At 41.2% G+C, this 26,933-nt stretch overlaps 1 protein-coding gene across 1 annotated transcript in view; it reads right to left on the bottom strand.

Annotated features, from left to right (window-relative positions):
* Positions 1 to 26,933, bottom strand: part of hmcn1 (hemicentin 1) — a 131,649-nt gene that overhangs the window by 58,223 nt on the left and 46,493 nt on the right. Inside the window, exons 11-30 of the mRNA XM_066677878.1 lie at positions 25,823 to 26,092; positions 20,252 to 20,393; positions 20,015 to 20,142; positions 19,642 to 19,755; positions 19,228 to 19,386; positions 18,018 to 18,212; positions 17,472 to 17,567; positions 14,895 to 15,022; positions 14,446 to 14,590; positions 13,069 to 13,181; positions 10,917 to 11,076; positions 10,067 to 10,223; positions 9,334 to 9,461; positions 4,722 to 4,994; positions 4,518 to 4,613; positions 4,218 to 4,412; positions 3,591 to 3,721; positions 2,103 to 2,250; positions 1,357 to 1,483; positions 1,097 to 1,251 (exon numbers count right to left, since the gene is read on the bottom strand). Of these exons, the coding sequence (XP_066533975.1) occupies positions 1,097 to 1,251; positions 1,357 to 1,483; positions 2,103 to 2,250; positions 3,591 to 3,721; positions 4,218 to 4,412; positions 4,518 to 4,613; positions 4,722 to 4,994; positions 9,334 to 9,461; positions 10,067 to 10,223; positions 10,917 to 11,076; positions 13,069 to 13,181; positions 14,446 to 14,590; positions 14,895 to 15,022; positions 17,472 to 17,567; positions 18,018 to 18,212; positions 19,228 to 19,386; positions 19,642 to 19,755; positions 20,015 to 20,142; positions 20,252 to 20,393; positions 25,823 to 26,092 (3,060 nt within the window). The remainder of the gene's footprint in view (positions 1 to 1,096; positions 1,252 to 1,356; positions 1,484 to 2,102; positions 2,251 to 3,590; positions 3,722 to 4,217; positions 4,413 to 4,517; positions 4,614 to 4,721; positions 4,995 to 9,333; positions 9,462 to 10,066; positions 10,224 to 10,916; positions 11,077 to 13,068; positions 13,182 to 14,445; positions 14,591 to 14,894; positions 15,023 to 17,471; positions 17,568 to 18,017; positions 18,213 to 19,227; positions 19,387 to 19,641; positions 19,756 to 20,014; positions 20,143 to 20,251; positions 20,394 to 25,822; positions 26,093 to 26,933) is intronic.

Consider the following 26,933-nt stretch of genomic DNA (forward strand, 5'->3'; position numbering starts at 1 on the left):
CAAAGTATAGACAGAAAAGCATTAGCAATTAGAAATATACTTCTTAATGGCTCTATCTGTGTCTGATCCGTGTCCAACCAGAGCGCCAAACCATGACAATTAGGACAAGATCTTCAATTGAAGCAAACAAATCACTACAAATCTACAGGGATGCTAATAGAAGGTTAGCATTAAGAGTTGGTAAACAATTGTTGGGCATTCTAGATTAAACAATGTATTTGAAGTTTGTTTAAAATATTTTAAATGTTTATGTTTGGAGACATTTACACATTATATATACACCTCTGGATTCACCTGAAGTTTTACAGTGACACCTTCTGTAAAAAAAAACCTGGCTAAGACCTATTTTTTTATGACATCTATTGATGCTATTGGTTAGATTATAACTTATAAACACAGTCAGTGATGTATCTCCAAATTAATAATCCTCTCTCATGTCTGGTATAAATCAAAATGTAATATTTTGCTTACAAATTATTTTTATAGCATTTATTTTCTAACATATAATTGTAATTCAAAATGTAAACATTCTATTGCTCTTTAGTTTTACGCTAACTCTTGCACAGTATTAAAAATGACAACTGTCATTTTATTCAGATTATTAACCTAAATATGAAGTAACTTGCAAATGGCAAGAAAGAATAATTTATTGCACACTACATTCATTATGAGTTCCATCAATAAAAAAGTGCTTCCATTTTTTCTAGGGCTAATATTTTATCCAAAATGTGTGAGTTTAGTTTAAGAAAGTTGAAAGATGGTGATATCAATGTTAGCATGAACGTAATTATACTTAAATTTTAGAATTTATTTTAAAATTATAAAACAATTGTAATTTTAATACTACACAACAGTAATAATAAAATGTTTTGATTAAAATTCTATAATATTATAAAACTCTTTAAAATGTATTTGTACACAAAATGTGAGGCCTTTAGTTCAGCTCCTGAAGGCCTAGCTAACGAGAGAACTAGCATGGCCGTATTTGGCATGTGATCTGTATTAAGATTTTATTGTGAAGTGCAAATAAATTAGAGTATCAAGTGAAAATGCAGGTTTTCCCTAAAGTAGATTTCACTTTTGAATTGAGACACACCATAAATGCTGAGGTTGAAGTCTTTGGTCTGTTTTCCTGCGGAGTTGGTCACACTGCACTGGTATCGAGCCTGGTCTCCAAGGCGGGCGCTCTTTATTTTTAACACCTGACCTCGGTCAGACACTTCAATGTTAGGGTCTCCCAGAAATACCAGCCTGAAAGAAAGCGAAAGAATCCGAACAGTTTCCGTTTCAGAATGACGCCTTTGGCCTTGACACGTCAACAACAGCTGTTTTTAATTTTTGATGGGGTCAACTCACTTCCTGTCCTTGTACCACTGAATGGTGGGAAAAGGCATGCCTTTAACCTTGCATTCCAGGCTGATCTCCTGATTGAGAATAGCAGAGAGGTCACGTGACCCACCTCGGCCAATGATAGTAGGAGGAACTAGTGAAGAGAGCGGGTTACAAAGGACAGGATTGATGGATAGAAAAAAAAACAAACCAAAAAAAATACTTCATTATAAAATCACATTTTCACCACAGCATAAAGCTATTTAATAAGCCATAATAATTAAAAATCTTCTCATAATAATAATAATAATAAGCTCGCTTCTCAAAAATAATTACTAAGCCTAGCATAATTAGCATCTAATGATAAACACTTGGCATTTTACAACTATGATGTATTATCTCATAACAATGACTTAGCATTTCCTAACAATGGTTTAGCATGTCATACTTATTATTTAATATCTCATAATAATAACTTAGCATTTAACTTAGCAAAATAATTATTTAGCATCTCATAATTATGATTTCTTAGCACCTCATAAGAACAATTGTCTCTTAAATATGACCTAGCCTAATATCTCAAAATAATTATTTAGTATGAGTTATGATTTAGCCTCTCACATTGATTTAACATTTAATTATAATGAAAGCATATCCTAGAGTTATGACTTAGCATCTCATAACACTAGCTAAACATAATATGAGATCCCATTTCCCCATCCAGCATTTCCTAATTATGATACTATGTCATTGGAACTGTTGCTTAGACTCACCCAAGACATCCAGATAAAACCCCTTCTCTGTGCTTCCTGCAATGTTGATGGCTTTGCAGCTGTAGTGGCCGGCATCTGCAGTAGTTGATTTGAGCAGTCGAAGAGTCTTCCCTCTCTGCAGGATCTGCACATTACTGCTGGACACCACCTGAATACAACATTGGGCACATTCAGTCTTATACGGTCACTCATTTATTCATTCATTGTAACAGCTTCCAGTTCAGGGTTCTTATATGATCACGAGTTTAATTACTAAGTTACCAGCACAGTGACATCATTACGTATATGCATTAGAAACGTATTACCATTAAACTACATGAAACACACCAGGAAACAAGCTCTAATATCGAGGGCCACCCTTCATTTATCTAATTTCCTGTAAAAACAGTTTAAGTGTTTATGTCCAGGTCAAAGGGCAAATTAATAAAATAATTAAAGAATGAATAATTATTAGAGTTTAGTCAAAGTGATAATAAATTAAACATTGAAAATGACTCATAACAGACCTGGATGACCACAATATTAAAAAACACGTCAGGTGGCACAATTCAAGACAACACTGTGAGTGAAAAGATGTGAAGCTGTCAAACAGCTCTTACTGAGAAAAGGAAATAGACATAAAAATGACAAAAGCAAACAAAGCATACAAATAAGTGTGTGCCCTCAAAACAATACACCTTCTACCCTAGAGGCCAATCCTCAGCAGAACTGAGTGTGTGTGGGATTATTTGGATCAGGAGAGAAAATGCTATCAAATTCTGAGACTGAATTTCAGAGGTAAGGTAAAAGATCCCTGTAGAATTGCAAAGACAGGAAGCACCACTACAAGCAAAAGAAAGGCTGCAATAAAATTAAAGGGTCAACTCAGAATACACTATACGCCTGGATATTATATTTAGATATTGGGGATTATGAGTAATTTTCTCTTTTGCGGAAAATCAATAACTTGTATTATTTACTGGTTTCAATGGAAAGTTAAGTACTGAAGAATGTACAAAAGCTACTTATTTGTGTGCTGTAATCCTTTTCGGTTAGCCGTTTATATTCATATGAATGAGACAAGTCTAAATCCTGCTGTAGATCCAGAGTGATTAGAGATTTCCTAGTTGTGCTTTTCTTACTTTAAACACTTCATCCTGAGAATGATCCTCATATAAAGGCTGTTTAATGAGGGATGTGGGATTTTACTGCTGCTATGTGGGAGCCCAGGCTCTGTCATCAGGTTATATAGCACTGAGAAAAAAAACTCATTTTATTTCTCAGTTTATTTCTCATTAGTTCTTATTCCACTTTATCCCGGCTGCACTCCTGAGACGCATGAAAATGGTGGCGATGTGATTAAAACTCAAAGTGTTCTTTGGAAAGTGGAGTTAAACACAAAGCCAAGAGGAGTGGATTACTGATCCATTTACATGACTGAATAGCATATATATCTAATGCTGTGTATATCTGAGCAAATAAAAGAGTAAATGAAGGAAAGATACAAACCGGTACTCCATCTTTATACCAGGTGATGACTGGTGGAGGTGTCCCAGTTACATCACACACTAAATTGGTGGGCTGGTTCATCACCACGGAGACGTTGGATGGCAAACCCCCGTCATTGACATCAGGGGGCACTTGTGAAGATAAAAATAATGTTGCAATATTACATTTACATATATTGACATACATCAAGTGTCAGGACCAATCAAAAGTTGGCATTTTCGCTCCTTAGCCCCCCCTACTGTTGCAGGGTGTAATTCATTTTTGACAGCACTTGAATGGGTGGGGGATTTCTAGTTAAATAGAGCAGTTTCTACAGTGCTGAGCCCTGAGTAGCAACAACAAAAGCTCTATGTTCCTGATAACACATCTGTGAAGCATCACAATGGTTTTGAAGCTGTAACTTTACCTCATCTCAAGGCTTTATTCGATGTAAAAACAGATTCTAACACATTTTCTTCCCAATGCTTGTCATTCCTTCACTGGACATTTCAACATGCTTGGAGGAGAGTGGTAAGTGCCCTTCTGCTGTATTCTGTATCTGTATTTTCTAGCATAAAAGACTATTCACCAGTTCATAAGAATCAAGAAAACACTGCAATAGGCAATGATAAAGTCACTCCGTCCTACCATTGACTTTGAGTTGGTATTTTTTCTCTGTGCTTCCAGCATCGTTAACAGCAGTGCAGGTATATTCTCCATTATCCAGTGGTGACACCGAGGCCAGGATCAGAAGAGTTCCATCCTCAAGAATGGACACTCCTGGTTCATTGCCTGTGAGCTCCTGGCCATTCCTGAACCACTTTATCACTGGCTGAGGCAGGCCTGCATAAAAATTATGGGTTAACATTACCAAAATGAAAAAGAAAGAAACAACAATGGCAATGTATGTGTCAAGTAGAAATTTAAGGGGCTATAATCCAGAGTTACCTTTGGCAGGGCAGGGGAATGCAATCCGCTGATTGGCCACTCTCTCCTGTAATGGGCTGTTGAATGGGGGTTCAAACACCTCCACCACTGGGGGCACTGAAGGGTCAGAAAGCATAGTGGATGATTGTTTTCACCTTCTGTTTCTTCTGTCCTTACAAAACCATCCTCAAAACTTTCTGTGCACGTGTTCATGGGATGCCTCACCTTGCACCTGCAGCATAATGCTGGCCTCATCCTGTCCGGCGATATTGCTGGCCACGCAAGTGTACACCCCCTCATCCGTCAGCGCCACCTGTTGGACGGTCAGAGTTCCATCTGTGGATACACTGTACCGAGCCTCATCCAGCAGCAGGGAAGTGCCATCCTTCAGCCAAGTGAGTGAGGGCTGTGGAACACCTTGAGCCACACAGGGCAGGTCTAGAGAATGCTCAGCTTGAACCTTCATCACACGGGGACCAGCCAGGATTGTGGGAGGAACTGAGGAGATCACAAAAAAGAACATTTTGAGACAATGAACCACTAAGCTTAGACTATACTGTAAAAAAGTAGATCTTAACCACTAGCGAAGTCACTGCTCACAGCTTAACCTTAACCTAATGAAACTCAACATAAATGACCATTTGCCAAATTATATTTGACCCATTTCTCAGCCAATCAGCATCTGCCACTGCTCTGACAATCTCCAAAGTTAGATTTACCATTATCTCATGTAAAGGGGCAGTTTTTTGCTCTTAATATCTCTGTTTTAGCATTCTAATGTCCATGTGCTAAAAGGTGTCTCTAGTTAAATCAATGTAACTATGGCTTCCATCGAAATCAATCTCTGGTGATGCCTTAGCCATGCAATGCCGGGAGTCCTGTAGAGTATAAATAGCCTCGTTCTCTGGGTGGATAGAGAGAATAGCGAGTGGCTGTGAGCATGTGCATTCATCTGTTAGCTGGCAAAGCAGACCTGGCTGGGACTGGGAGGTCTAATCTAGCTCACAGTTGAAACTGTCAGTAAATAAACCACAAACAAACAAACTGAATCTCTTCGTTTGGAATTGAGACAAGACATCAGCCTAATTACACCATTTACATGTCATCATGGAATTTATATATAGTCATTATGCAGCCTTATTGGGCACAAGGTTGGGACATACACTGTACAGGGCATGTAGAAGATTTCCCACATTCAACCATTCATGCACTCATTCACACCTGTGGACAATTTCACACATCAAATCCAAATAAAAATGTGTTTTTGGACTATGGACCTCAAACTAGACTAGGAAGGTGTTCATGAAAGCTGTTTCCTGCATCATTAATTTCTACACTTGGCTTCAAAAGACTTATTTTAGTGAATAACTATATCCCCCTTCAAATGACTTCAAATGGCTTTATTAAAGTAAAGGCAGCTGATGGAGCTCCATCCAGTATCTGGCTTTTGTGGTCCAGAACTAATCATCCAACGGCAGTACCTGATCTCTTTAATGCAAGTCTTCATATTAAGGTCCAACACAGAGAATAGAGGGGTGCAAACTACTTAATAATACCCTTATTTTCACAAGAAATGCTGGATGAGCAGGTGTCCAAAAACATTTGTGCATGTAGTGTAGACATTGCTATTACATTTGCTAGAGTCATTAGAAGCAGTTAGCCCTAGGGAGTAGTTTTAATATATAATATGACTGAATATGTGTAACGGACAAGAATCATAGCCAGATTCCTTAAAAGGGACAACCACAAGATTCCATTTGGAACTAAGGGCCATGTCAGGAGTATAAATTATTCTTATCCCAGCTCAATAGGGCTTAATCCTGACTGGCGGTTTTACGATTTGGACCACTTCGCCAACACCCGTAACTGACCCTGCAGAATCAGGTCTGGTTCTGTTAGAATGACTGGCCTCAGGTTTCGATCCTTTGGTCAGACATACCAGAGAAACAAGTATACTACTAAAGGGACATGTATGAGTTGCAGCAAATACAGTATATTAAGAGCACTCAAAAGAAGTGCTGAAATGCCGGTCTCCCTTCTCCAGAAAAAGCTTGAAATGAAATGGATGAACTGTATGTGAGCTTAAAAACATACTCAATGCCAAGTGTGGGCTAGAAATCTATAATCCCCTACAGCATTGGGATATGAATCAGTGGAAATGTGTTCTGTGGAATGAAGAGACATCATCTAATACTTGAGTTGTGACCCAAACCCTATCTAACTTCACTAATGTTGTGGTAGCTGAATGGCGTAAAATTTTCACCTCAAAACCTCAAAATCTAGGTAGATAATAATATTCAATGACAGGCGGACGGTGGTCCGAGTCCAGACCCAGACACTGCCTTTTCTGGACCTGAACTATAGCTGATAAACTATTGTGAACTATTTTATTTTGAAGTGTTTATTTTAAGTGGTGCAAGTTTTGTAGTCATTGCAGTAAAGGTTTAGCAGTCCAGGAAACTCACAGACCAATCACATGCATTAGATGTTACTCAGCCAATCAGGTCTGTGCGTTATGATGAGTGCAGCAACTCCACTGAATGACACACAGGGCAGAGACACCACTGTCCTGGGGCCAAAAAATACAGCCTTTGGGATGAAATAAAAACTCTTTTCTGACATTTTCAGGGTGACAGTGTTGTGTACTGTAAAACCAGAGAGCTATAAATAAAGAGACCAATCAAATATGAAATATAAATGGGATATCTCCCAACACTCAACTGTCTGTTTATGGATAAAGTTCCACCGCTCAGCAAAAACAGATAATCAGCCAAGTAGTAGGTTACACTTTTTTCAAAAGCATTGTTTTAAAGACCATTTCATTTTTAATATTTATTATTTATATTTCATCCAGTTCCATGTGAAAACTGACAACTATTTTTAAAATATATTGTATATTATTTGTATTTTGATTTATATATTCAATTGTTGTTAACAGAAAATTAGCAGCCATTATCACAACAAAAGGGATAAATACCCTATTAGTACATCTAGTTTCACCAGCAGGTGTCCAGAAACATTTGAGCTCGTACAGAGAGGGCAGGGAATGATTGGGCCAAATGTGGCCCACATTAGCAGTTCTTTTATGGCCTACATTTGGCCTTGAATGACAACATTGACTCAACAAAGCCACATGTCCACTTTATATGAGCCAGATGTCAGGTGTGTTGTGGACCAAATCAAGGTTTGTCCCACATCTGGCCCACACAACACCTGCCGTATCCAAGCAGTTTAAGCAGAACTCAAGGTAGTTGGTCCACGTCTGGCATTCACAGCATTTGCCAGTGCTGGAAGTTAGCCGTAAGTGCCAAGCGTAGCACAGATCTGGCCCAAATGTGTCTTCTTTCTGGATGGTGCAGTATGGGGCCAAAACCACAAAATACTGACCCACTATTCATATTCTGCTCAAAAAACAAAGCCATCACCCAAAATATTCTCTAAACACTTTTCCCACCACAAATCATTCTTCTAAGTGGAATAGCTCATTTCCATTCTCAGTTTCAGACAGTTTCTCGGACTCAGGGCTGCTGTGTAATCAGATTTCACAGCAGAGTGTGTCACACACAGCTGTTTGCTCAATCTGATCTAAGTCCAGCTGCTGCAAGCATGCTGACAGTCCAATGCCTCAGGGGTTAGTGGATTAGCATGTGTAAAGACATGGCTGTGTTTACATGCCACCATTGTTAGCGCTTGATGTTAAATGGACCTTTCAAGCCCCAGTTGGTGAAATGCATCTCAACTGTCTCAAGGCTAGTTTGTATGGGTATTATTCTTCATTGTAGAACATTTAGTACTGTCCACAAAGAATAGCAAACAGAGCTTGTGTGTATGTAAAGGCCATGCTCATAAAATACATAGTGTAGGAATTAGTAAAAGGTTTGAATGGGGATTTGTTGAACTTGAAGATAACATTAAAACCACTAAGTAAAATGTCAATGAAAATAACCAGTGAGCCATAACTTTATAAACCACCTTATTGTATCTAAACTCATTGTCCATTTTATCAGCTCCAAATACCCTAGAGATGCACTTTGCAGTTCTACAATTACAGACATATATCCATCTGTTGTTCTGCATACTTTCATCCTGTTTTTCATCAGTCAAGACCTTCACAGGACCACCACTGAGCATTATTTGGCTGGTGGATTGTTCTCAGTGTTGCGGTGACACTGGTGTGTGAGTACCTGACCAACTAAACATATCCAGGTAACCCCAACAGGTATTTACATGTAAGGTGAACTAACAATGTAGGTGTGTATTATAGAGTGTACATTCCATCCTCACAGTGTTTAAACTACAGACACACTGCTGTGTCTGACCCATCCGGACCAGAACAACACATACTAGCACACCACCCCTATTAAGATGGTTCTTTGGGGGTACCTACCATAGAAGAAGGGGGTGAAAGGGGGCAAATAAAGTATGCAGAGGAACAGATGAACAACAGTAATTGTAGGACAACACTCTGCATCTATATAGTAAGTGGAGCTGATAAAATGCAGAATGACTGTAGAAAGAAACAGATGGCTTTAATGTTATGGCTGGTGAGTTGAGGTGGCATCAAATTTCCTATAGGAACAATAAAATAGAATATTAACACCACACTAGCCATTTGTACCATTCCCTGCAATTTAGTGTGAAAACCAGATGTTCATATGCTATATGATACAATGATATAGTCTAAGATTGTAACCCAATGGCAAACTGTGCTGCCATTTTTTGTCATCCACAAAAACCTATGGAAAAATCAATAAGCAGCAAACCAACAAAAGCGAAAGCAATGATGTCACAAAGGTTCTAATTGTTTGACCAATCAAATGCGGCCAGCAGTTCTTACCAAGGATGCTCAGTCTGACAGACTGGCTGAAGTTGCCGGCGATGTTGGTGGCCACACACAGGTACATTCCACTGTCTGTGAGACGGGTCTCTGTGATCTTCATGGAGCCTGAGGTTAGCTGAATGTGTCTATCAGACAGAGAAGTGAGGAGTAAGGATGCTGCAGATTAAATGTGGCGATTGTGGTGAATGTGAACCATGGAAGAACTCATCATTTTAAAAGAAAACAGTCAGACACACACTCTGCTTTCATACACTGGCCACAAAACCACAACAAACGTCTATGGAGCACACTGACAAACTCCCAAAATTATACCTCAGAGGGAGAGTTTGATTGCTGTGTAATTTTAATCCGACCACAATCTCTCCTTAAGGCCATAGTCGGGATTTTAAAAACACAGAGTTGCTCTTGTGCGTCTCTGTATTAGGTGCTGACAACAAACCAAACTTTAATGATTTTCCATCAGTTAAACATAATGTTGAACATCAAAGACAGGAAATGAGAAGATGAGGGAGAGAGAGAAAGAGAGAGAGAGTCAATACTTGCCATTTTGCCCAAAATACATAAGCAAAGAACCTGTTTAAAGAACAAAACCAAAAATCACAACCTGAATGGCTGTGACCTTCGAACCCGCAAACAGCACTACATTTTCAGAATTAAATTTCAGAGGACAACAAGGAATGTCTCGATGTCTGTTGGGCAGTGTGTATGTCCTGTACATGTGCATTTTCACCTGGGGGAATAAGGGGATATGAGTTGTTTGTCTTTGGCCCAGGTGACGATGGGAGGAGGGACACTCTGTACCTCGCAGGGCAGTGTGACATCATCGCCGAGTTTAACTGACAGGTCTAACAGCTCCTCGATTCCACCACCGCTCAACCTGGGTCTCACTGCAGTTTAAACAAACACATAATGTGTGCACACACACACACACACACACACACACACACACACACACACACACACACACACACACACACACACACACAAAGTGTTGAAACTAAAGAAAAAAGAGGAGATATATAATTGCCCCTAAAATAAAAAAACAGTAACAACAAAACCCATGTATGACGCACTCCAGGCAATTGTAAACATGTATATAATAGTATTCTGAACTGAGAACAAGGGAGTCATTCTGAATAACACAGAAACTGCAGCACACATGCTGGACAGATGTGTGTGTGTGTGAGTGTGTGTGTGTAAAATAGAGAGAGAGAGAGAGAGAGAGAGAGAGAGAGAAGTGTGAGATAGAGAGCAAGGGATAGTGAAGGACTCATGCAAAATCAAAAGAAAGAAAGAAAGAAAGAAAAAAGAAGAAGAAAGATACACATGGAATAGAGAGGAATACCGAATAATGTGCAGAAAATGAGTTAAAAGAAAAGTTAGAAAGAAAAGAAAACAAAGAAACAACCTAATTATATAAAGTAAGAGGAAAGAGAGAGAGAGAGAGAGAAAGAGAGAGAGAGAGAGAGAGAGAGAGAAAGAGAGAGAAAGAGAAAGAGATAGAGAGGGATAGAAAAAGAGAGAGAGAGAGAGAGAGAGAGAGAGAGAGAGAGAGTCTTGAGATTACTTTGGACTCTGACCATAGACAGTGAGCTGGACTTTTCTGGAGCTGTATCCGGCTGCATTAGTGGCTGTACACACAAACTCTCCAGACTCCTGGCCACTCGGGGAGACAATGAGCAGACTACCATCATCTTCCAGAGAAAACAGCCCTCCATTCATGTCCAGGGGCTCCCCACGCTACAACACACACACACACACACACACACACACACACACACAAACATTTGTTTTCTGTATTTAAGGTCCTGTAGAGGACTGTATGATCGGTTAACAGTGAAAATGATGTGGGACCAGGTTCAGACTGATACCTAATCAGGCTGAATAATAATCTGAAGAAAATGCATCAGACAAGAAACATATACATTTCCTCTGACATCTGACAAACACAATCCAAGCTCCAAACTTGATCAACAGACCATGACTTTAATATTTAATAATCCTGGTGTGCTATTGTATGCTGACCCAGATTAGAATACCAATAGCTCTTCTGCCCAGGATAAGTCCTTCATGTTAAACCCACTAACTACATCAGTCCACATTGGGGCTTAACATGCTTGTAGGAGAACACAACTGCCCTGTTCTGTTATGTCTGCTGACACATTTGATGTTTAATAAAGACAGCAGTAAACTGTTCAAGTGCAGTTTCAAGGGGCAACATTTGAATAAATATCCCATGTTTAATACTGGAGCATATTTACAGTTCAAGCCTCGTCACTAAACTATGAGGGTCAAAAATACAAAAACAAAATGAATTGCTATCGTGGTCAAATGTACAATTAATCGTGATATTGATTTGCGCTCATTTTGCCCAGCGCTAATCTCAGTGTAGTTTTGATTATTTTTTAAATTAGCATCTCAGAATCTGCTGAGGACAAGTTTCAGGAAAAGAGAGAGAAGTGTAAATGTAAGAGTGAGACTAATTTGTAATATTTTATATGCATTTCAGCATAAGTATAATGTAATCTACCTTCTGAACGCCACAGTAGTGATACTGCGTTTACATAATTAGATGAAACTGTTGAAGTTTGGTGAAATGATTAATTAATATTTAAAAAAATATCGTACAATATATGTACATTCATTCATTGTCTGTAACCCTTATCCAATTCAGGGTTGCGGTGGGTCCAGAGCCTACCTGGAATCATTGGGCGCAAGGCGGGAATACACCCTGGAGGGGGCGCCAGTCCTTCACAGGGCAACACAGACACACACACATTCACTCACACACTCACACCTACGGACACTTTGGAGTCACCAATCCACCTACCAACGTGTGTTTTTGGACCATGGGAGGAAACCGGAGCACCCGGAGGAAACCCACGCGGACACGGGGAGAACACACCAACTCCTCAAAGACAGTCACCCGGAGGAAACCCACGCGGACACGGGGAGAACACACCAACTCCTCACAGACAGTCACCTGGAGCGGGAATCGAACCCACAACCTCCAGGCCCCTGGAGCTGTGTGGCTGCAACACTACCTGCTGTGCCAGGACCAGCTCTTCTACAGCGCTCTTTGTGAAATCCACAGCATGCCCAGAGTATGGATTTGATACATTATTAAAGGAGCTATCACAGTTTCACAGCTTTCTCAGGGCTCTCGTGCAAGGGGTGGTTACATCACGGTTTGGACACAAAATGGAACTCATCCACAACCTGGAGACTAATGCGGAGTTTACAGAGCGTCTGATTTCATACGCCTCCATCGTCCCATTCCCTTTAACTATGCTTTTTACGAGTCCAAAAGCTGGACTAAGCGTTCATAAGGGCGAAAGGCATGCCAGAGAAATGAAACACACACACACCTGGATACCCCATGCAGACTTGGATTCAGACTTGCTGTTCTTGAAAGGCCATTGAGATATAAATAAATTATGAGGCACATGTCTAGATGTGGCTTTAGCAGACATCTCCAGTCTTGCTCTCTGGGATAAATCCAAACCCATCGTGCCAAGCAACTGACAACATGAACTGGAAGACCACCACACTCTGAAAAAGGTGGATATAAATTTGCGCTGAAAATTAAGCCTCCCTCAATAGTTTCATAACTACCTCAATGGCACCCTGCCCCAAAGATTGTGGACCTTATGGCAAAGAGCTGTTGTGTGTGTGTGTGTGTGTGTGTGTGTGTGTGTGTGTGTGTGTGTGTGTGTGTGAAGATAGATATACCTTAGCCCATGTGATGTCTGGTTTGGGCACTCCATGTGCACGGCAGGGCAAAGAAATGGGTTTGCCCTCAATGGTGCTGAACACTTGTGGGCCATGTTGTATGGTGGGCATCACTGGAATAGAAAGGCACACACACACACACACACATGCAAACATATTAGGCTTACCTCACTTGTGTTTTTGCAAACATTACAATGCTCGACGCCAAAAGTCAGAAATAACACTCCCTCTGGACTATGGAACAGATTAACTGCATAATTTGGAGTAATAGAGTACTTCCAATTCCAAAAATGAATCATTCAACATCACTACTTGATCTCAGTCATGTTTACATAGCCAACTGACATCACAGCCACATTTATACCCCTCTAGCTGATGCTTGGCATTGGACTCGGTGATCTAACGTTCATGTGGAGCTCCTCCAGAGTGTCCCATTTCACTCCGTGCTTGTCTGTGGAGGTTATATGAGCTGTGGACAGCTCAGGGTGACAGTAACGACATTCACTAGATATAAGGGGTCATCCTCAATTGCGTATTGTATCTTTGGTTCTCACTCACAAACAACATGGAAATCCTTACTCTGGCATTTTTACACTGCTTGTAAGCAGTAGTAAATGTCTGTAAAGTCCTGTTCATATGCCTCTTAAAACCAAGGCGTGGTGCACTGGAACGACCTAGTTCAGACTCTTAAAACCTACTTTCCACATGCCATGGTCAGTTCCTGTCTGTGAGGGTGGACTCGTACATGGATATGAAAACTGCTTCCAATAACAGAAATGGGAGCCCATTTTCCTTCTCTTGTATTTCGGTTCTGGACCGAACGGCTCCACACAGCTGCTTCTGTTTTCAGTGCGCTCTGTCTCAAATCACACATGCATTAATGATGGCGGGATACTGTACGGGAGAGTGGATGTGTGTGTGGTGGAGGTACAGTGAGGGAAAATAGAGCTTTATTTTGTATGTCATGGTGGTGAAAGCAGTTTGATGAATAATGTATAGCTTCATTTTAAAGTTTTTCCTTATCCTTGTATTCTTCGTAGCCACTGACATATGTTTTACCAACACAGTCAAACAAGGAGATCAAGTTGAGCTGATAAAATGGACAGTGAGTGTAGACACAATGTAGGTGTTCCTAATATAGTGATCGTTTTGTGTATGTTGAAGCTGAAGACTTCTGCAACAGAAGAATGGCAAAAATTTGTATTTCCGAAATCTGTGGCTTCAGTTACCAATTGATTATTATGGGATTGAAGGTCCAACTCATGGAACTGGTTGGTCGCTCACTCACTCACTGACGTTTAGGAACTGCGCCACTAGGGGCGCTATACAGTGCTTCTCATCAAAGACACAACACAAAACCGATCATCCCCTTTTTACCGTATATGTGAACATTGGTGGAGCGGTTGCTGGATCCTGCCACATTTTCAGCCACACAAGTGTATTCCCCCCCGTCCTGAACACTGACTCGTTCTATGTGCAGACTGCCATCCCGCCGGATACTCACATACGGACCTGAGGTCACCTATAACACACACAACAGACAGATATGAAGACACAATCTACAGTGCAAAGACCAGGCAACACTCTTTATTTACTAAATTATTTACAAATACCAATTCCTTTATATCATTAAATATATTTTTCCTGAATAAAGTGTATTGCTTTATAACTAATTTCTTTAAAAAAGGGATGGGAGGTTCGCACAGTATCATATAAATATGGTCATATAAAGATCATATTAAACTGAAATGTTCTTAATGATGCAGCAAAAGCTATGAAGGTGTATTATTTATATGATAATTATGTGCTGTGAGTTTTAATCCTACCAGTGTGTTTTCATGGAGCCAGTGTCTCTGAGGCAGTGGGTTTCCAGCCAGGAGGACACAGGGCAGAGTGACCTGCTGCTCCTCGATCACACTGACCTCTGCAGAACTCAGAGCTATCACAGGAGATACTACAAATGCACACACACACACACACACACACACACACACACACGTATGAGAAAGTATAAACATTATACTATCCTGCTATCCACACATTTATCTCATATAAAGTGGTTGAAGCTGAATATGTAACTGTTAATTGTATGAGCTGTGAACTACATGCTGCAATCGTCTCAATTAAAACTTGTGTCTGCCATTGTGTTTGAAGTTAACCTTCACCCTGAAACTTTAACCAAGCAAATTAAGCGATTCAAATTCAAATATCATGAAAACTACTCTGAAATGTTATAATTAAGAAGATAGGATGAATGCATGCCACTCTACATCAAGGAACATCACTCAAACATCAAGGAAATGCTAGCATTTTAACATGCGATTAATCGTACAGCAGTGTCTTTGTGATTGACGCAATTACGTTATTTAATCAACTCACACCACTACTCTCTACGTTATCTGAACACTACCCTCCTTTGACATTCTGGTTACTGTCAAATGTGAGAAGCCAGAGGAAAAGATAAAGAGATTCAATATGGCTTCCAGATGCAAGCACAGTCTTCACACATACCACACTGACAGAACATATGTCAAAAACACACTTTATACACCTCTAAAGAAGTTCTGAGCCTATTCTTCTATAGTCTTGGGATAAAACCTTGTATCTTCTGTGCTGCTGCTGCATTCCCACTTTTCTACATTTTGTGGAATTCACCTGGGGATGAGTCGAAGTGGGTTTTCTGATTCTCAATTAATCAATCATCCATCAGTATCTTACCTCACAATGTTCTTGTGGCTGAATACCATCATATACTCTCAGAACATCTAGTTTAATACCTTCCAAAGAAGTGCTGGAAGTTGGCCATATTGTGTAACCCATGGATACTCGGTGTGTTTGTGTTTTTATGTTAAGTGTGCGGCCGATACAGAACTCTGAGTGGACTGACCACACCTCTGCTGTTTTGCTTGCTAAGTTTCCATGACTACCCTTGAGGATGTATAAAAAGTGGGCCAGTGGGACAGACCAAGAAGTTATGGGACAACTGAGACTCATGTGAGTGCTGCAATTCTTGACCTTTAGCATACATTTGGTGTAACTGTTGTTTTTAAAGACCACACACACACACACACACACACACACATACAGCTGCATTGACATATACACAGCCATTCACTGAAAACTTTGAACCAAAGCCTTGAGGAAACCAGAATTTTAAAGTTTTAAATTAATAACAGATTATAAAAAGACTGGACATCTCACACTCACTGACTGACTTTTACAAATTTCTTAACCACAGAAAAACAGCAATCATATATTAATTGACTAATGCTCCATAGAGGGTGCCACGTTAAAAAAACATGGGTTCACAAACCCTGATACATCCAGACCACTAGGTGTCAGTCAGATTATTTTTTCATAATATGAATAAGAATTACAGGAGAAAGTGTCGCAGTCGCACAGCTCCAGGGACCTAGAGGTTGTGGGTTTGATTCCCGCTCCAGGTGACTGTCTGTGAGGAGTTGGTGTGTTCTCCCTGTGTCTGCGTGGGTTTCCTCCGGGTGACTGTCTGTGAGGAGTGTGGTGTGTTCTCCCCGTGTCCGCGTGGGTTTCCTCCGGGTGCTCCGGTTTCCTCCCACAGTCCAAAAACACATGTTGGTAGGTGGATTGGTGACTCAAAAGTGTCCGTAGGTGTGAGTGTGTGAGTGAATGTGTGTGTGTCTGTGTTGCCCTGTGATGGACTGGCGCCCCCTCGAGGGTGTATTCCCGCCTTATGCCCAATGATTCCAGGTAGGCTCTGGACCCACCGCGACCCTGAACTGGATAAGGGTTACAGACAATGAATGAATGAATGAATGAATTACAGGAGAAACTATAAGGTGTAAAGTCATGAGGGTCAGTTATTGCTGAGACAGATGTTGAGTCAGTTTGCGCTGGTGCAGCCGCACGTTGGCCTAAGGTCACATTGCTTAATGCCAAGCCTCAGCTAGTGGGGTATCAAGCTCTTCTCAAAAACATAAGCTATACTAATTCTGACAGGTTAGTTTAGTGAATGTGAAAGATTTTCCTGTAGACTGAAATATATCCACCCAGATCCAAATCCTGATCCAAAATTAAATGTTCATTTCACTGATAAATGAAGTATGATCGCCAAAGTGATTGCAATCTTAGGTAGTCAGGGTGATGTGTGCTTAAATGCAGTTTTAGTTTCCAAAGGAAGTCCCAGAGTTCCAAATATTTATGAACAAATGTGATATAAGTAATTTCTCATTTGTGCTGTGGTGCCATAACAGCCTTTGGGAACATTTGAAAAAAAAAACTTTATGGGAATGTGTCAAAAATTACAGCTTCAAATGCATTTTTCCAGAAATGGACTGATCGTATTTTAAGCCTAGGTGACTACAAATCATCGTTAAAGTGGATTTGTAAGTAATTGGGAACAGAGAGTGGCTGAGGTATCTTACCCAAACCTGTGACAGTGACTCTGGCTTTGGCCTGGATTTTGCCAAATTGGTTTTGAGCCTCACAAACATAAGTGGTGCCATCTTCTACCCAGAGGTCTAAAGGACAAAGAAAAAAAAAACCTGGATTAGTTTCATGCAAAAGCTGTTTCAAATCAACAAGACATAACTGACAAAGCACAGCCAGGTAACTGCTTTAAAGTATGAATCTAAAGCCAAAATATAGTGCTCTCCTGTCATCAGAAATCCAAGAATATCACTGAACTCAGCCTCTAGGGGTTGGGAAAATGACCTACAGTCTGTGCTAGACTTCACTCTCTCAGTTTGTTGGAATTATGAGATTGGGGGAAGTCCTGGATGATTTGCAATGATTAAAGTGGGGGTAGATATTTAACAAAGAAATAAAAATTGGGGGAAAAGCTGAAAATGGCATATTTATACATTGTTTCATGCACATTTCACAGAGAATATCAACATAACGTAATCTGCATGGGATCTGAGAATTTTGCTGACAACTCTAACTATAACTTGAAGAAATTGGATGTTCACTTGTGATCAGCAGGTCTCCACTCCTCTTCTGAGTGATGGTGCTGTGTCCATGGCGACGGGAGAAGAGGGGAGAGTTGTCCTCTCGTCTCCAGAAGATGCGAGGTTCTGGATGACCTTGAGCGTGACAGGAGAGTGTGACGTTGGAGCCGATGTCTGCGGCCGCATCAGACGGCTGCCGGATGAACAGAGGGGCGGCTAGAGAGAGGAAGAGAGGATAGATATTTTTTTCCAAAACAACCAAGAAAACCACTGACCATTTGGGAATGGCAAGATGATGGTTAGAAACATAAACTGTGCATGGTCTACTGCATTAAATTCCACAAGTGTATAATATTCATAGAAAAGCATGAAGTGACATGGGCACACTGTAGAGAAGCTGCATATACAGGGACTAGACAATGAAACTGAAACACCTGTCATTTTAGTGTGGGAGGTTTCATGGCTAAATTGGAGCAGCCTGGTGGCCAATCTTCATTAATTACGCATTGCACCAGTAAGACCATGTGCATCCAATGGTTCAAACATTGTGTCCTGAAGGCGGTGCCGTGTATCAGGACGACAATGCACCAATACACACAGCAAGACTGGTGAAAGATTGGTTTGATGAACATGAAAGTGAAGTTGAACATCTCCCATGGCCTGCACAGTCACCAGATCTAAATATTATTGAGCCACTTTGGGGTGTTTTGGAGGAGCGAGTCAGGAAACGTTTTCCTCCACCAGCATCACGTAGTGACCTGGCCACTATCCTGCAAGAAGAATGGCTTAAAATCCCTCTGACCACTGTGCAGGACTTGTATATGTCATTCCCAAGACGAACTGACGCTGTACTGGCCGCAAAAGGAGGCCCTACACCATGCTAATAAATTATTGTGGTCTAAAACCAGGTGATTCAGTTTCATTGTCCAACCCCTGTATACCACAATTTTCATCCAGCTCAGTGCCAGTGGTGGGCTAGGCATTGAGCTAGGAAGCAGCAGAACAACATACTCCAGAGTGATGGAATTACAAGCACATAATCTCACTAATGCTCTCATGGCCATCAAATCCTCTAGGAAAATCTTCAAACATCTAGTTTACAGCCTCCCCTGAAGAGAAGAGGTTGCTTCTATAAAAAGGGACAAACTAACTAAGAGTACCCTACATTTCAAAGGAAATATCAGATGCGGATTTTCACAAACGTCTTACTATACAGAGCACTAACACTTACAGCCCACGTCCAGTGTGATCTTGCCCTGTGCAGTTCCTGCCAGGTTCACTGCCGCACAGATGTAATCCCCAGCGTCCGAGTCCTCCGTCTGACGAATACTCAGAGACCCCCGCAGTGGATCCACACTCACGAAAACAGAGGCCTTCACCTGCTGATCACCTGCAGGATGAGCATATGTGTGAATACCCAGCATTACAGCAAGCCATTTCATCTAGGGTCAGTATCTAGGACCCACAACCATTTCAACTGGTCAGTGGGTGATATATGTTCTGACTGGACAAGCAGATTTGACACGTGGTTTAGACATAAAGTGACATGTCACGAAGCTCTCCTACGTTGCTCAATTAGTCATGTCGTGTGCGTTTAGGACATAATGTTATTAGATAAATGCATGTTGAGGAGGGATCACTTTACCTTTGTACCACAGAACCTCTGGTTGAGGAATTCCTGTTACTTTACACTCCATGATGACCGTCTGTCCCAGGCCTATCAGCATTCTGCTCTGGGGGACAGTGACCTGAGGAGACTCTTCAGATTCAGAGACAAGGTCAGATAATTACTTTCCTGAGTTCAGTGCAAAAGAATGTTAGAATTTGGTGTTGGTGTATAAGATCATGCCATCTATATTTCAACTCAAACAATTATAAAAACAATAAAAACGAATGTACACAAAATGTATGCAATTTTAAACACTGTTTTTCACTCCAATGATTTTCAAAATGCATTTGGTCATAGAAAAAATTCGACTTGGATCCATATCGGACAAGACACTTTTGAATGCACTGACCGATGTATGTGAGAAGGGCAGTCTGGGTGTCTGTTCCTGCCACATTACTGGCCAAGCAGCCGTATGCCCCTGCATCCTTCTGCACCATGTTCCTGATGACCAGTGACCCATCTGGGGTCATCCTGTGCCTGGAGCATGAGAGAATAACATGAGTCCACCAGAAACAACCACAGAAGAGATTGCCTACAGGAAAATGTATGAGGTATTTAAGGAGTGAAAGGACTTCCTAGTTAATACCTGCTGGAGCCCATGATGAACATGTCATTGTGTGTCCACACCACTGTGGGAGTGGGGAAGCCTTTAGCCGAGCATCTGATCCACACCTCCTCTCCTGTACTGAACGTCTGGTTCTGAGGGTTTACAGACACCACCGGAGGGGCTGGGGGTGGGGGAGGATCAATCGCATTAGGGATGGATTGAAGATTCAGCCATAGAAATTTTCCACAGAAAATGTCCACAATGATTTATTTGGTTTCAGTTCAAAGAGAACAAAATGGACTGAAATAAGCAAAGACCTAAACAGTGGCAATACAGACAAGATATCTGTGAGTGGATCAAGACTTAAAACACACAGGAGCTTCTCCAAAACAGGTTCATTCCAATTCCATCTTTAACCCATTCCTTATGAAGAAAACAGGAGACCAACAGCAGAAAGTCAGTATAAAACATGTCTACCTTTTACAACGAAATGCAAGGTTTATTATTATTATTATTATTATTATTATTATTATTTTCATATATATGCTGAAAATAAATTGGCGGCTCGGTGGTGCCGCAAGTAGTGTCACAGTCACACAGCTCCAGGGATCTGGAGTTTGGTGTGTTTTCCCAGTGTCCCCGTGGGTTTCCTCCGGGTGCTCCGGTTTCCTCCCACGGTCCAAAAACACATTGGTAACTGGATTGCCGTCTCAAAAGTGTCCGTTTGTGTTAGTGTGTGTGTGTTGCCCTGTGAAGAACTGGTGTCCCCTCCAAGGTGTGTTCCCATCTTGTTCCCAGTGATTCTGGGTAGGCTCCAGACTGACACTGAACTGGATAAGCGGTTACAGATAATGAATGAATTATCTTCAGATTAGCTAATCCTGATGTTCTATTCCACCTTAAATGCTACAGCACTTGAATGTAACTCATGCTCCAGAGACGACTTTGACCACGTAAGGAGAAACAGAAACTTTTAATTACAAGTTTGATTGCCAGAATGTAACTTCTGCAGCATTTAAGGTGGTAGACAAAGTTCTGCTGCACAATTTAAGGTGGTATTATTTTTTCATTTTTGTTTTATTTTTTTTTGTTTTGTGTCCCAAATTTCATCACTGTTTTGGGGCAAGGATTTATTTTTTATTTTTGGTGCATCACTCACATATTCCACAGCTTTTTTTTGTCAGAATTAAACTTACACTCCACCACCACATTTGATAGGCACACATCTCATAAAACAGGAGTAAGGGGGGGTGGACGACTTCTGACATACAGACTGACCAATTAAATGTTTACAGAGAAAGTTATCGACCAATAATGGTAGCTCAACAGTCAGACCGTCCAATCAGAAGATTTTAGGCTACTTTACCATGCCCCCTTCTCACTCAAGTGAACCAATCGGAGCAGGGGAGGGCGGGTCTAGTTTGTGAACGAAACACTTCTCGAAGTTCTATATAAGCTCTAGAAAAACTAAATCCCGGACGTTTGTGCAATTCCGTCCTCTAAAAAAGAGGACATGTCCGGGTAAAAGAGGACGTCTGGTCACCCTACAAAACACACTATATCTATACACACTGCTAAACTGTTGTGTTAGTCATGACTGGATACAGGGTTGGATCACTCATGCTTTGGTTGTTGAGGGGCTGTCCTGTACCTGGCTGTAAAGCTGTAATTATCCCAGATCTTAGTCACTAAAGCGCACTCTAATAGAGTCGGCTCGCCTCAGGCTCACATTTAACAGCTCGGACAGCCTCCACCAAGCTATCCAGCCTCAGGGACCAGCTCAAAACACCTCCAACATCTACTTTAGACATCAAACTACAGCTTGTAGTCTTCCTTAAACTCGTAAATAACAGCTGACTCTTTAAATAGACTTGAAATAATCATTTCACATGATTATATATTGATGTCAAAGGTGTCTAAAGTAAGACGGTGTTCCTTTCAAGACTCCTTTAAACTGTTGCCTGGTACACCATGAATGGGTTTCTCAGTCATCTTCTACTCAAAATGGGCTCAGTTCTTTACTCTTCAAGGCTGTATGCCTAGTATACATAGCTTGTATAGAAAGTTAATTGTAAACTATTAAATATTAAAACATACACACCCATATTACCCTCCTTTAAGTGTATATCCTTTTATTTAACCAATAACAAGCTATTTATCTATTTTTACTAGTGCTAAAAAGACCATCGCAGCTCATAATAGTTTCTGAACAAGACACAAAACAAAGCAGCCAACCAGAACAGAGGTCATTTAGGTATATGAGGTTTAAAGGGACATTAACAAAAACAGGTTGTCTAAATTTAAGGGATGAAAAACAGATGAGAAAATAGTATTTTAAAAATGTCTGGCTTTTTGAAACATAAAACCATACAATAAGTGAACACAATTGATACGGGCTTTTTAAAGAGAATATGTTATGATAAAATACATGTTGAGTGCATTAAGCACATTCATTTAGGATCTAGGGCTCCATCCCTTTTAAGATGACTACATGCCTGTATAGACTGAAGCTACAGATACATAGAAAAAATGTGCGGGAAATGCCACCAATATAAACATATGTAAGCCTTTCTATATTTATTAAGAATGATTTCTGTAGAATGTGAGCCCATAACACAAACAAGAATTAAGAAATGTGTTTGTGTGTGTGTGTGTGTGTGTGTGTGTGTGTGTGTGTGTGTGTGTGTGTGTGTGTGTGTGTCTGTCAGCTAGTGACAGAACCATAAAGGAACTCTGGGTAATCTGTTCTGTCCATAGCTTCACTATGTCAGCAGTCCCACTTCAAAGAGGTCATAATGACTAGGACAGCACAGGAGTCCCAACAGGTGGTGATTACACATAACACACACACACACACACACACTCTCTCTCTATGACAGCTGTTTGAAATGTCAGCCTGAAACAGTCAACAGAAACTACAACTTGGAAACAATGTGAGAAAGAAATGAGACAGATGAGAAGAGAAGAGAAGAGAAGAGAAGAGAACAGCTTCTTACGGACTACTAACTATTATTACCAGTAGATTGACCAGAGGAGAATGGGTCACCCATTGTGAGCCTTGGTTCCTCCCAAGGTTTCTTCCTCAGCTGGGGGAGTTTTTCCTTGCCACTGTCACCCCTGGCTTGCTCACTTGAGGGTTTTACAATTTGTTTTTTTACATTTCATGTTAAATCTTTGTCTTACGGGAATTCTGTGAAGCTGAACATCAGTTGTGAAAAGCGCTATACAAATACTTTTGATTTTGATTTGATTTGAAGAGAAGAGAAGAGAAGAGAAGAGAAGAGAAGAGAAAAGAAGAGAAGTCTCATGTCTTAGAGAGGATTATTATGGTACATAGAGGCCCTCATCACTCAACAAATAGGAGGAAAAGGTAGAGGATTCACTCCCTTCAAGTGTGAGTAAGAGAGTATTAACCCCTTAAATCCTAGGCCCTTTAAAATCCTATGCCTTATTATTCTGTAACTAGAAAGAAAACAGATCAGTCTCAGTGCAAAATGCCTGGAGAAATCTGCAGCTTAAGGAGTTAAATACATCATTTTGGCAAGGAGTCTTAAGCCATTTTTTATCCATTAAGTCAGTTATGTCTATGCATTGTCACTTTTGTATGCCATAGTGTACTTCTAAAACGCCGAAATCATATACGTTATAGTTACATGTTAGTTCCACACAGAGAGAACACACCACACTCCTCATAGACAGTCACCCGGAGGAAACCCATGCAGACACAGGGAGAACACACCACACTCCTCACAGATAGTCACCCGGAGGAAACCCACGCAGACACAGGGAGGACACACCACACTCCTCACAGACAGTCACCTGGAGGAAACCCACGCAGACACAGGGAGAACACACCACACTCCTCACAGATAGTCACCTGGAGGAAACCCACGCAGACACATAGAGAACACACCACACTCCTCACAGACACTCACCCGGAGGAAACCCACGCAGACACAGGGAGAACACACCACACTCTTCACAGACACTCACCCGGAGGAAACCCACGCAGACACAGAGAGAACATACCACACTCCTCACAGACAGTCACCCGGAGGAAACCCACGCAGACACAGGGAGAACATACCATACTCCTCACAGACAGTCACCCGGAGGAAACCCATGTAGACACAGAGAGAAAACACCAACTCCTCACAGAAAGTCACCTGGAGGAAACCCACGCAGACACAGGGAGAACACACCACACTCCTCACAGACAGTCACCCGGAGGAAACCCACGCAGACACAGAGAGAACACACCAACTCCTCACAGAAAGTCACCTGGAGGAAACCCACGCAGACACAGGGAGAACACACCACACTCCTCACAGAAAGTCACCCGGAGGAAACCCACGCAGACACAGGGAGAACACACCACACTCCTCACAGACAGTCACCTGGAGCGGGAATTAAACCCACAACCTCCAGGTCCCTGGAGCTGTGTGACTGCGACTGCTAATTTAGTACATACCTATAAACATGTAGAAAACAAATTAAATTAAAAACACACTTAAAACTTTACAGTAAATAAAACCAACTTATATAAAATAGATGTCTGTGATGAGTCAATGTAGTCTGTCGTGGCATTTTTGATTTTCCTCGTACTCAACTGGTTGCTTCTGCTTGAGGTGGTGGAACAGATTAGTTGTTTTTTCCCCTTTTGTAGTTACAAGCTTCTAGCTTGTTGTTTTTGTGCCCAAATGACTCACGTAAAGAAAATATGCCATATTATTCATAACTGCACAAACCAAAATATCGCTATAACCATGATATGTGTTTTTGGTCATTTTTAATATAAAGTTGTTTGAATATTATAATAAACAACACAAAATGGTACAGCCCTATTATAATGTAACATATTTAACAGCGCTGCCCTAAGTCTTTTTGACCCCTAGATCAACTCTTTAGTGTTGGGTCTGTGACTGGGTTCTGGTTCTAAGAGGGGTTTAACTCCATAGATCTAGATGTTTAGAGAATGAGAAGAGAGAAAGCCGTATGAATGGAAAGCGCTGGATTTTGCTGCACAGTAAGTTAAACCAGGCTGTAAATCATTTTCTCACTTCCCATAAACTATTAGAGTGAAATATTGGTGTAGGGCTGAGCTGAAAGTGGATCTTGTGTTGGACATGAGGGAGAGGGCCTGCTCTGCCAGCAGTCCCAAACCCAGCTGCATAAATCTCAGCATGTCTTAAATGTCCGCAGAACCAAGGAACTCGCAGCACTACATAAACGCCTCCACTCACCGGGGAAGCAGTAACTCAGCAGATCGCTGCGAAGGGAAGTTTATACCTTTGACCTCAATTAAACAAGACTAGCAACAATGAAGCCTATAAAATGTAGGGGGTGGTTACTTTGTATGTGTTCACACCAGGTTTAAATCTCCTACACTGGAGAGTTAGAAGCATTGGAGAAGGACTCATTCAACTTGGGCCCAAGGTTTACTTCCACAACCCAATCACTGACTCACTGAACAGTTCTTATAGCCCCCTTTAGGGCAGGCTTGGCATTGAGTGTGGCTCTGGTGTGGTTGCTGCTTTCTATGGAGATTACGATGTGAAATGGACACACTATAGTGGACTGACTGTAGCTAGTTAGGCCTCACTCACTCACCTTGGACGCTGAGGTAGATGCGAGAGCTGGACATTCCTCCCTCGTTGGAGGCGGTGCAGCCGTACCAACCGGCATCGTCGGGGGTCACTTTCTGGATCTCCAGGGAAAAGTTAGTGGTGATACGTGTCCGGACGTCCGGACGAATGTCCACACTCCCACGCTGCCAGGTCAGGTTAAAGCGCACTGTGCTGACCACCACACAGGTCAGCAAGGCCACGGAGCCCGGAGATGATGTCACGTTAAATGGCGCTGTTACAGAAGGAGGAGGCTCTGGACACACATCAAAGAGATTCATTTTTTAAAACATATTTTCCACATTGTTCAGTCTTAAAGAAATATATATACAATGATGTACAGTTACGGTCAGGGCTCTGGGGTGGACAGCCTATGTTTTTGAGGACACCAGCAAAGACTTTGATTTGTGAATTTTCTCCTTTTTTTTGTCTGTTACATTTCCTGTCAAATACTTGAAAAAGAAAAAGGGCAAACAGAAACTCTTGCAGAGGCCTTAGTATTGTTTACTTGATGGTGACAGCTGTGGTGATTCAACAGGACTTTCTCTGTACGTCTTTTACAATTTTAAAAGGATACAATCTCCTCAAAAACTGTGAAGGACGAAAAATGACATAAGAATAAATGAATGAATGAATAGATAAATAAATAAATGAAGCAAGAATGCAATCTAATGTGCTCCTGTATGTCTCCGCAAATCTCTATTGTCAGGTCCCCATTATTTCGAGAGTACTCTCCGGACACAAGAGCCACTGAGCCATTAACTGGTTTGCCAAGCTGACCAATCCTGCTTTAGGCTGCATTAACATTGAACGTGGTATGAAACTGGTATTTTACCGCTATTTGTGTTAAGAGAGAGATTAAACTGGCCATTCCCCGTTTTTGGAGGGAACTCACTGCTCTCCAGAGACTCGGCCAATGCATGATGTATGAAATTTTATGGAAATATTTGAAATTTCTATGACCCCCATGTGTCTACCACGGTCCACCACCCTTTACTGAGGTGGTTTCAGCTGGGCTCCATGCAGTGAAAATATATTCCTGTGCATAAATGTTAGTGCTGGGTGATATGGGCGCAAATCAGTATCATTATTAATTG

This window comes from Hoplias malabaricus, chromosome 7 (assembly GCF_029633855.1).
Source record: "Hoplias malabaricus isolate fHopMal1 chromosome 7, fHopMal1.hap1, whole genome shotgun sequence".
Classification (NCBI taxonomy): domain Eukaryota; kingdom Metazoa; phylum Chordata; class Actinopteri; order Characiformes; family Erythrinidae; genus Hoplias; species Hoplias malabaricus.